The sequence below is a fragment of the Athene noctua genome, chromosome 2 (genome assembly GCF_965140245.1).
Source record: "Athene noctua chromosome 2, bAthNoc1.hap1.1, whole genome shotgun sequence".
In the NCBI taxonomy this organism is placed as follows: Eukaryota; Metazoa; Chordata; class Aves; order Strigiformes; family Strigidae; genus Athene; species Athene noctua.
The window spans coordinates 37,723,632-37,735,909 of NC_134038.1; the positions used below are offsets into that span (position 1 = coordinate 37,723,632).

Genomic DNA, 12,278 nt, shown 5'->3' on the forward strand with positions numbered 1-12,278 from the left:
CAGACACACACTGTTCCCTCTAAAGAGATATATGCTTCATCTGAAAATACTGGTTTCTTCACAGCTTACATAATTTTTTATAATAGATGGTGTTTTTATCATCACAGTATTTTGTGGAACTTCTGATAGGTCTGAAATTATTGTTTGGTGGGTTTATCCAGTGGGAAATTCTGGTAAAAAAGATGGAAGAAAGAAGTCTGATCCTCCTGGGATTTCTGTCTGAGCACTTGATATAAATCTCTTGTCTTATATTGTTCCTTTTAGATGACACGGTTAAGATTTTGAAGAAAGAGAGACCTTGGCCAATCTTTTAAAACACACATTCACTGGGAGTTTGCCATAAAACTAATTAAGGTTTGGGATTAAAAATTAAAATATCTTGTATATTTTAGAGGTCAAACTTAAATCCATTAACTCAAAAAATAATTTGAAATCACACAGATATTATCTATTTTGCATATTGTAAGATGTTCAAAATCAACACAAGTTGGTGAAAGAAGAGGCAAGCCAGTGTTTGACAACTTAACAAATCAACCTAACTATTAAAAATTATGTTCTCTGTCTCTGATAACCACTAGGAACAGTGAAAACATTTTCTGAATTATTTCTTTCGTGTTTTCCTATTTTTTTGAAAGAACAAGTAAGATATCAAAATGGCACACCACTCCACTCACAAAATCAAGAGAAGACAATGAAGACACTATTGTGGTTATTTATGCATCAAAGCTAGGCAAATTAATCACTGCCCAGATTCAATTCAGCCAAAAAGCTAAATGAAAATTTTTTTACTAATTTTTTTTTCCCACAACTTTTTCTTTTCCTGTAATTATTTTAATTTTTCTACATTGTAAGAAGTTCTAAGAAGCAAAAGGAAAAATATAGCTTTTCTCCACAATTTTCCAAAGTGAAAGGAGATTTTTTTAAAGTCATAAAGCACTACTATACAGGATTTAATTTGCTTGTTTGCCACTCTTAAAGGAAAAAGACGCAAATAAAACACCTGGTTTAGGACAAAGTCTGTGAAACTAGCACAAAAAACATAAGGAAAATTCAGCTCTTTGAAACAATAGGTCCAATAAAACTAAGGTTACAAAAAAAGAAAATACAGGAAAAAAAGAATGAAAAATAGTGACACAAGTAATCTGGAATATTTAGTACTTTCTCCTCTGTAACAATAGCCACTTAGAAATAGTACACAGATAGAAAGCTAATATGAAATGCAAGATAAGTAAGAAAAAAATATGAAATCCAAAGGTCTGGTAACATTTGAAGACAACCTTCCTAACATCTAACCTTCTGTTCATGAACTCCAATCAGAGAACTTTTCCCCCAAAATTATTTCTCTACCAACCAATTTAATTTGGAAACATTTTTCTCCCTTGGTACTTTGAAGTCATTTGTTCCTGAATTTCAGGAATATTAACAAACCAGAAGTTTCTGCCAGGAACTGAGTCACTAAGCTGGCCTTACCACTACTGGGAAGACATACAGAAACTATTCTTTATGCAAATACATGTACCAAACTATACATATACCTGTATCTATTCCCCAGTATTACATCACAGTGTACAAAGCCAAACCAGCGATTATATGGAGGATTTGAGAAGTTATTCTGACACATCTGTATAATATTGATTAATTAGAAATATAAACTGTAGGACATTATCAACCTGTTTCCTACTTTTCTGCTGCATGATTGGACAGAAATTAGCTGTTCCCTTTAAAATATTACATGTTTCAAAGGTGTCTCCACGAGGGAAAAGACTAAAAACTTTTATAAAACTCACAAATAAGCAAAATACAAATCCTAGAGTGTTCTTTGTTACATTTATGTGTAAAAGGTTACACGCTAGAAAAATCAAACCCCATTTAAATGTACAAAAGGACAAATGTACCGAAAATTCACCTTGGAGAATAAAACTAATGGGGAAAAAGGGGTCATAACGATTCAAAATCAAGTGGTCAATATAAACCAGCAAAAATGGAACTCAGTGGAGAACATAATGAAAGGTTCAGATGCGAGTCATCTGGATGCTCTGCACCTTCTGCTCTGGCAGAATTCTCTCTATGTGTTTATTTACATAGACCTTTGGGGAGTAGCAAAGAAAGCTAGGAAAAAGAGGAATCAAAACTATGGGTCAGGTCTAAAGAGGAAATGGAATGTTAAGTTTTCCAAATAGATATATCATGCTATTGCATGATTTTGATATCAGAAATTACAATTTATTCTCCTGAAATCCCAATTTCTAGTCTCATGCATTCCAGGATCCACCATTTATAGGTTACTTCCCACAAAACATTAAATTAGGACGGAAGTTGAAGTCTATAAAGAAAAAACAAGGGTTTAAAGACATCCTTTGAAGTCACATGCACAGTGCTCTACTAAGTCTGTTAGGAATAGATAATTTTATATTCCCAGTGATCAATTCTCTTCTATTTAATTCCATCACCTCTTTGTTAACATTAACACTGCAGTTAAAGGGATAATTATAGTTCATGTAAACATACCTGAACCACCTATAAATACATGAATCACCTTTAAATTAGTATCTGTACATGATATCACTGAACAGTTTTGACGATTCATGTAACAGCCAAGGAATTTTTGCAGAAATCTTTCTGACAGATTTCAGTGTAGGTATAGCCTTTTATCATCTCACCCAAACACAAAGTGCTGTTACATATGCTCAGGATAAGGGAAAAACAGTCCATGGAGTTTAGATGTCTTTTAGTTCCACATGCATTTTCAAGGTACTGCTCCTTTGAGAGTGACTCACACCAAAATGGCTCAGCCTGGGAAAGAAAACTTCACACTCAGACTTGAACAGCAGTCCGCTGAAAACTGAGCAGAACCATCTACAGTTCTGGCTTGGTCTAATTTGGCAGAACATAAACCTAGACCATCTGTTAAAAACCACACCAGTCAGCAAACTCTGCATACCCCCTTCTTCCAGGATCTATGGCACCTGTATGGGATGTCAGAGGTTGCCCCTCTTTACTTGATCAGACTCTATCCCAGTGTTGCATGGTGCAGCATCCATTCCTTGACAACTTCCCTTCCCCAGCTGTGTAGTTAGTCTGGAATACATGCCTGGACAAGATAGGAGAACCCATCTCATTTCAAAAGACAAGCCAGCTACCCCACTGTTTTCTGTGCCGGGAACACAATGACAATGAGAGCAGACTAGCCATAAACAATAAGGAAGGGATCTAGTGCACACCTGAAGTTGAGGAAGCTCAGTAGGCTTCCTTCCTTCCTTCACTTGAGGAAATCTTCCAGGAACCCGTATCTTTAACTGCTTTTTAAATATAGTAATTTGTGAGTATTTATGCTCTTCCTCACAGGGCTCATTAATGTCATTAATTTTTCTTTGCTGTCTGCAGTTTCAGTAGTGTTGTCTGTGGACAATATGTACAGTAACATGGCTTGTTTAACAGCAGTTTTTTCTCTGTTTACAGACATCAGGTCTTCTGCTTTCGATAGTTAAATGAGATCCACTTGTCAAGCTTTTGACACTATTTTCTTCACAGTTCATTATTAAATTTTCCAACAAATGCTTCTTAATGCTTCAAGTCTCATTAGTATTGTTATAGCTTTGTGAAACTCAGATAAAGCATCTCCATACAAATTCTCACTCCACAAGAATCGAAAATGGTTGAAGCTAGCTTAATACCAGAGAATTCCCCAACCAACCAGTTAACTCCTGTTCTTTTCTAGAGACATATCATGGCCAATTCAGACAACAGTCCTATTCTTTCCACCGTTATTCTGCAATTTATGACAAATTATAGCTTGTTCCTTCAATTCTCTTGTCTCTTCCCCCACACATTCATGGTCCTCATGGCCCTATGTCATGGAGGTCTGCTTAAAGGCCACTGGTGTATTTCAAAAAACCTACATGTGATTCTTAAATTTCACATAGTACTATGTAGTTTCTATGACTATGTCCCAAGTACGAATGGAAGTGATGGAGACCACCATAGAAAACCAAACTTACTAAAATACTGTAAAAATCTAGATGGTTAAAAAAAAGTTAACTAGCCCTGGTAAATAAGCAGGTTAAATTGAAGATTGATTGGAGGACAACACATCTTAAAGGAGTCAAAGATGCAGATGATGAGCAAGGCAACAATGAAAATTTCACAGGCACAGCAAACTGACATGAGAATTTCTGAGTATTTTTTCCAAACTAAGTTTTCAGAGAGCATCTGTAAATGGTATCATGCACAGAGTATCTCATTTATTCTACATTAGGAGCTCAAACTCACAAGTTACTATATTTGAACTGTACTCACATCCCAATGGTAATGGTTAGAAAAGCCACACTTTTTAAATGTACAGATGTACTTTGTTTGTTTATACCTATATATATGATTCCTCTAATATGTTAAAAGGCCTTAGGACATTGTGCTTTTGCTCTAGCTAATCTTAAAATATTAACTAAAATATTGCATCTCAGACCTACATTTGTATGCAGCTAGCGCTCCTTCCAAACATTCTTGTTCAGAAGCCTTCAAGCTTGTGGCACAGTATGTTTTCTATAATCCCATTTCTTTTATAATCACATGCAACCCCTTTTTTGTATTCTACTGATGTTAAGAAGAATGAATGCAGCCCTTGCGCTATTAAAAACAAAAAGCTTCTTACTTCCAGGAATGCATTGGCAAGACTCCACAAGAACAAGATTTAACTTTTGAGCATGGCAGTGGGCATACAAGGCTAATGGGTGGTCCTTACGAAAAAAAAAAGAAAAAAGAAAAACCTTTAAAATACATTCAGCAGTACGTTAATATTATCTTATACCTTATGCCTGATTAAATTCTTGCAAAACGTTCAATGTGCAAGTCACAATACATGAGAAAATATGGAAGTGTTGTTTGGCTTTTACAAATTGTCATTTAGATCTTTATTTAAGCCATATGAGTTTTGCTTATGTATGAGGGTGTCTTATGATTCATTGGCCAAACCTGAAATTCGTTTTGTTTTGCCTGTATCTGAGAAAGGATTCACAAAATCATGTTATAGTGTGAGACAGTCTGTTCTCTATGTCAAACTAATTGTGCTCTTTGATGAAGAAGGAATTTTTATTATAATAATTTTGCTCAAATGTAAATCCAGATCAATTGTACTAAAAATTTATTTTCTATTTTTCTGGACTAAATAGCAAAGAGCAAACCTTCCAAACACAGGTTCTTTGGTAGTCTTTTTTTCTGTATCTATAAACCTTGTTTTGTTTCACCTTGTGAATGATGTCACCCCTTTATTTAGATGACTTAATATGCTGCTTAACTTGCACTGTAGTCCAAGAGCAGCTATGGGAATAACATTGTTCTGTAGCTACTTTCCCATTTGAAAAACCTCTTAAAGCTGTTATCCATCTGCATTTCGCTCATCGTGTGTGAAACATCTATACAGAAAACAGTAAGCTCTCTGTTTCTTACAGCTATATTCCAGTCTACAAACCAATTTATACTCCAGGAGAATTAACCCCTCGTTTTATTTCTCTTTCTCTCTGATTTTGGGGGGGGTTTTGTTTGGTTGGTTTTGGGGGGATGCTTTTAGGGTTTTTTTTAATATAAGCTGTAAAAACGACCTTGGTGTGATAGCTTGAAAGAATCCCCCCATCTTTACCTCCTAGATGTCTGGGTGGAGGACTTTACCTTTTTTTAAAATTACTGACCTGGGCTCTGATAACTCTTATCTGTTACTTGAAGATAACTGGTGCAAGTGTCCACACTGAAGGTTAGGTAACAGTTTCTAAACAAAAAACAACATAAAAGTTGGGGGGTTTATTCTAGTTCAGATGTCCATTCTCAGTATCGTTTCTTATGAGTCATGAAAAAGCTTTTACTTTTGTCTAAGAGTCTTCAAGCGATTGCAGCTTTCCCCCACAATATGAACTGGTTTTAATTTGCCTTGTAACAAAGTATATTTTTATCTCTAACTATAGTTACTCCCATTTGGCATTCTTTTTTAAGATCTTCCTCTGACACTGTGTTAAAAACTGCATCAGAAATGGAATAGGGGAGTTCAAGGGGAAGAACTATTACTGTGCAGAGTAACAGCCCAGTGACACTTAGAGAAAACCAGCTACATGGGACATTTAATACTAGCTTGAACTAAATGCCAGTTACTAGTAAAAGAGTAAGTCTGTACTGACAGAGAAAGAGGGAACCAGAAGCTGCTAGTATTGTCTTCCTGTTATTACATTCTAAAGTTTGGATCCTGATTTTCTCACGTATTTGTGTAGTACAAAGGGAAGGAGCTAAACTGGAGCTAAATGAAGTCTGATGAGTAATCTCAGCATCGAGGAAACAGTTGGTTCAGTCCATTCTGCTCACACCTCACTGTAATCCCATGTTTAGCCCACTTGTAGGAAGCGATAGAAGCCACAGAAAAGAGAAGACATATTGCTGCACTGTATGCTACTGCAGGTGCTCTCAGTTGGCATACAGAATTAAAGCAGCACTCCTCCCAGGCTAAAATAACTTACTCATAGCCACAGACCTGTTCTCTCTAATTCTCAAATAATAAGGGAACTCTAATAATCTAGGGCAAGAAAATGTAATCCTAGTAGCAGGAGGGTCTAAAATTTCCGCACTGTTTTAATCAAGACGTAGGTTGTAACTTCGATAAGACTCTTTGTGCTTTCCAGGTGAGACCCTAAAATTAAGCCAAACTAAGTCAAAGCTAGTATTGAGGGACTCCTTCAATTCTTTAATTAAATCCCTCTCAGAAGAGCCCCAACATGTCCACCAGGGAAGTGAGGAACATTCTGGAGGAGGTATCATAGAAAGTAAATTGAGTGGAGAGTAATCAGAGCAGAGCATTTTTTAAAAAATATAGCAAGGTGAAAGAACTACATAATGCAAATGCAAAAGTAAAATTATTTTTTCTGTCTCAGCCAAGAAGCATGTTTCCTAACATTTGAAACTCCGCCAATCAAATTTCAAGTAAAAGTCATATTCCTCCTACAGACAGCCAAAATACCTTCAGCAAACCTGATTCGGTAATCTGATTTGACAAGTCCTATAATCTACAGAACACTCAGTGCAATTAATAGCTCCATTCATTTCAAATCACTTTATACAACCAAAAAATGGGTAAAACTGAGAGAAAAGACACTTGTTTAAATCGTAACCAAAAGTATGCATAACAACAACTTATACTGGCTTCTTTTTCAATTGTATTCAAATGTGCCTACAATTGAATCCCATAGTATGTATATATCAACTGCACAGCACACAAGACTACTTAGAGAATATGAGAAAATAAAAAAAATAATTTCTCAACCAGATAAATATACTAATAGGTTCTGTATTATGACCTTACACTAAATAGTAGGCTTTCTCATAACAATGGAGATAAATGTCAACACTGAGAAACTTTCATAGAGATGACCCAAATACTCAGGGCTGTGATTTTATAGCATGGTATGTTCAATGGCTATATCACTAGCAGAAAATTGAATTGCTTGGAACCAAACAGGAGAAAAACCTATCTTCATGTTCTTGAAGCCACCTGCTTCACTCAACTCTCTCTACCCACTACTTCAGCTGCTTCACAAAAGCACTGGCAAACCCACTGTGGAGGTATCAATAGAGAGAGCTAATCACACTAATAAGTCTTTCTTGAAGTAAGAGAGGAAAGGTGTCCTCAGACTCAGCACAAAGGAAGGAACGCTCCAACAGAATAGACAGACTTCATCATCTTGAAGAAAAAAGGCTAGTTTCATCACTATTGAATACAACAGCAATACCCATTTCTCTGTTTTGCCTTTGCTTGCTACTGATGAGATGGAGTATTTTTTAATTCCTCCAAAGTTTAAAGAAACAGCTAAACGGCAACAAGAGTGAAAAGAACCACATGTATCATCCAGTTGCTCGCCAACTTCATTAAACAGGATAGGCAATGAAATGAAGGTGTATAGGGAAAATAAAGCACTGCTTTGCATTCTCTGATAAGTGAAGTAAGAAAAGGGGATTTTATGAGATCTTTCTCTCACAACTCATATTTTAGACTGCAGAGTCATATAGTACAGCCAGTTACAGGAGAATAGCAACAGCCAAGGTTGCTAGGTTTAGCTCAAGATCTGAGCCGTTTGTTCCCTGGTGTGCAGGATTAAGAGAATATATAGTATGTTGGCACCTGCTGTTAGCGGCTACTTTAGAGAATTTAAAATTTAATTAACCTTCATAGTAATCCATACAAGATTTTATGTAAATTCAAAAAGATCATGTAGAAAATTCAACATTTCTATTTTCCTTACCTTTCTACTTGTTAATCCATGGACAACCGATGCCAGTTGAAAAAAGGTGCCACACTTTCATGTAGCTAGTTGTTTGGCAACATTTTACAACATAAACAATTTGTTTCTAGTGAATTGGGAAGAATCCCTTAACTGGCATGTTTGCTCTTTTTTTTAAAGCATAAGGCCACACTGCTGACAGCAAAATTCTCTAGAATTATGAGGCCATCCTGTCACTGCTGCTCTGACAGTACTGTGAGCTGAAGTTCCCTAAGGCTCCACAATCCTGCCAGAGATGCTATTGCATGGGTGATTCAGTATGCCTGTAGTTATGCTCTTAGAGCATCAGAAAATGTTCTGAAGCCCCTCTTCCTACATAAGTGCCTTTTAAAAGTAGTAATTTACAAGCAAAATGGGAAAAAAGTAGAAACGTAGGGTGGCATATGGCCAAACTTTTGACTTAATTTCACCACAGGTTGCTTTTTATTTACAAGCGGCTAATCCCCTCTCAAACTACACAATAGAGCAGCCATTGGCAAAGGCAGGCAGATAAAATTGGCATGCCTCTGTATTGTTCTTGCTAATCTGAACCATTAACAGAAGGGTGAGAAGGCTAGTTTTGTCATTTAAACAGGCTTAAATCCTTTCTCCAAATGAGCTTTTGTCTACATAGAAGAATGCATCCAGGAAATTTAAGGGGTTTCTGTTAGTGTTGCATTTTCATGTCGACTTGGCTACAGGAATAACAACCTGTTTATTTGGCCCTCATACTGTAAATGCAAGAATTATTTCCAGCTGTCAAAACCAAAAGGGGTTCAACCTGATTAAATTATTTCTCAGAGGTGAAACAGGATGAGATTATAAAGTGCTAAGAAACAACTATTTGAAATCCTGAACTGCACCTGTGCAACTAAATCTCCATTTATACAGGTGCTTTTCAAATTGGATTTGAACCTTTAAATTCCCTGATTCATCCCCTGAAAAACCACAGAAGCTCAAATAACTAATGAAATTCAGAGACAGAAAGGCTTAAAATAGTTTCAAGCTGTGAAGTAAGGCCTAAGACTAACTATGTTCTTTGATTCATTGTTGATGTGACATATCAAGCATAAATATAAATTGCACAACCCAAATGCCGGAGGTGATAGGGTAGCCAGTAATTATTTTTTCCTTTAGCACAGGAGAGGTCATCACCTGGCCCATAAGCACAATACATAGCTGAAAACCTGGGGAAAATAAAGTGTTGGTTAGCATGATCTGGTTTTGTTTTGCTTTTTACCTGGCACATCTTGCGCAGATATTCAGCGTGACCTTTGCTTGAGGCTCAGCCATATGAGCACTTCGAGTTTGATTGAATTTGCTCCCAGAAGACATCACACTTGTTACTCCTTCCATTCTTAGATCATCAAGATCCTCTGCAACAAGACAGAAGGACTAGATGAACACACAATTAAATTTTGTAGCAATAAAGGTGCTTCACCTGTAGAATCACTAAAAAATGGAACAACTCAAAAATCTGGAAGAAAACAGTTACTTGCATAGCAAAAAACCTTTATAGGAAAAAAGTTTTGAGATTATTTTTATTTATATTAACTTCCTGTTACAAGAGGTTCCTTGAAAAATATTTAGTATAATTTCCACTTCAAACAGTGCTGCATATTTTTTCAGGCTTTATTTCTCCAATTAAGTTATAAAAAACTTGTCATCAAGAGATGTTGTCCAATAGCTCCATTTGACTGTATGCTCCTCTGATTTCTTTCATTGTCTGTTCACTTAGCAATGAAAAAATACTGCTAAAATAAAAGTGCTCTGTTAAACCCAGAAAATGTGAAATGGATATATATATATATAAAAAACATTGAAAGAGACCATAATGTGCATACTTATACCCACTATATTGCTGTAGTATTTGGGCAACTCATAATAGTAACTTAATTTTCTACTACTGTAAGAACTTTCCCATTCTGCAGGAAAACAGCTGACGCTCTCAGAGAATTTTTTTCCCAAGATCACACTGGAATAGCATAGCTCAGACTGTAGATGAATTCTCTTCGTTTACAGTCAGGACATTCTTTAGGGGTAATCTATATTTTTTTTTTCTAACATAAAATAGGCAAGTTCTGTACACCTAATGTATCAATGAAGCTGAATTTTCCGTTATTTATAATTTGGTTAGATTCCAGCTAAAAGGTAAACAAGCAAAACACTGACTAGCTGATATTAAATGAGCACCAACCCTACCATGTACTGACTGATGCATGTGGTTTCTGGTATATAGTATGTGATCATCTAATTAAAATGTCTTTCAGATAATGTATACACATATATATTTACGTTTACAAAAGAAACCTGATATCAAAGGACCTGAGTGGAGGAGAAAATGAGTAAAAGCAGACTTTAAATCCCAACATCAGATGGGGAAAAGTCACAGAGAACTTTAAAATCAGAAGAGGCAATGTTCAATTAGAATTTAAAATACACAACTAGTCATTATAGATACACAGTGGAGTACCAGGCTTCTCTTCATACATGAAAGAGTGAGATACAACCCCCCGAATCATTACCTGAAATATTTCTGGTTGTCCTCTATATTTCACAGACACTAGACTTACCACCGTGCTTCAAACTCTGGGCATTATGGCCAGATTGTCAAGATTATGCCATGTTAACAACACACTTTTTGGGAGACACCCATTTTGATAAGCAACATGCAAAACCAGCAAGGCTAAACCTAAATGAAAGTTCTGTGAATAAAGTTCTTGAATTAGATTTTCTTATCTGAAATGTTTTATTTTACCACTGAAGAAAACTCTCCTCCCTCCCAAAATTTGTTGGCTTGGTGGTATAAATTGACAGTTCCACTCATGTTTCTGGCATTGATTTACACCATTTCCACACCTTTTTTCTCTAAATTTCATCTACGGTTAATATACAAACTAATTCAAAGACTTGGAAGGCTATATGATAAAGAATTATGAAATCAATCATCTATGAGTCATTTCAGAAAAGGTACTACATATGCAGAACATATTATGTATTAAAATAAATACAGTTTAATTGTGCTTTAAAGAGGTGTGAAAAGTTCCATATTTTTTAACAGATGTAAACCACTGGATGGATTACAGTTTAAATGAAATTGAAGCATATGTCTCAGGGTTTTTTTTCTCCTAACAGATGTTATTTCTTTGAAAGAGGTTTTCAACTGTTTTCTGCTTGATTAATTTTTGGCTCTCTGATGACTGAGACTGTTCCAATAGAATGATGACATAGGCTGTCCCCTATCATACCTTTTATATTTGAATCTGTATATCAAAACCATGCCTTTTTTTCAGTTTTAGACAACTACCAACATTTTTGTCTTAAAAGAAAATGTAATGAATCTTTAAGCAAGGAATGTAGATTTCAGAGGTGCCTATAGTTGTAGCTAACAGACAAGTATGCAGACTATTATGCAGCATTGATTTATCATCACATGCTGTTAGACCAATAGCAGTAATGTGCATGCTGAAATGCAGATTTTAAAAAAGCCACCTACATCATATACAATTGTTAATTTTACTCAAGGAATTTTCATTGATCTAACTCAGCATTGGATGGAATTTGTCCACGGCAAGCTACAAAAAAATGTTAATATTCCAACTAGACAGAGAAGTATAACCCCATCTTCTAAATCCAAAGAATAAATGCAGCACTTGATTTAACTTTGATTACTGCACTTCTGCCTCAATATCAAATGATTTCAATTTCTTCTGGATGCCTCAAATTTACAGTGCAGATACTGCACTTCCTTCTCACTAAAGTACTTGGGCTTTGAGAAGCTGCCTGGTTCCCAATAACTTTGCATGGGAATTTTTGAGTTGTGAGCAAGTTTACATGCCATCTGGCAATCTTCCTGATTGACCACATCCATTATTGAAGACCCTCAATTAAAAACAATAATAATAAATCATACAGTAATTTGAATACTAAACTCTGTGTGTTTGTGTGTATATATTAATAATTGATGCGTGTTTTGCAGAAGAATATTTG

At 35.7% G+C, this 12,278-nt stretch overlaps 1 protein-coding gene across 2 annotated transcripts in view; it reads right to left on the reverse strand.

Annotated features, from left to right (window-relative positions):
- The window catches only part of C2H8orf34 (chromosome 2 C8orf34 homolog), a 173,211-nt gene that overhangs the window by 52,047 nt on the left and 108,886 nt on the right, over positions 1–12,278 (reverse strand). For both annotated transcript variants that reach the window (XM_074897689.1, XM_074897688.1), the window contains exon 8: positions 9,529–9,664. In XM_074897689.1, coding sequence (XP_074753790.1) covers positions 9,529–9,664 — 136 coding nt within the window. The remainder of the gene's footprint in view (positions 1–9,528; positions 9,665–12,278) is intronic.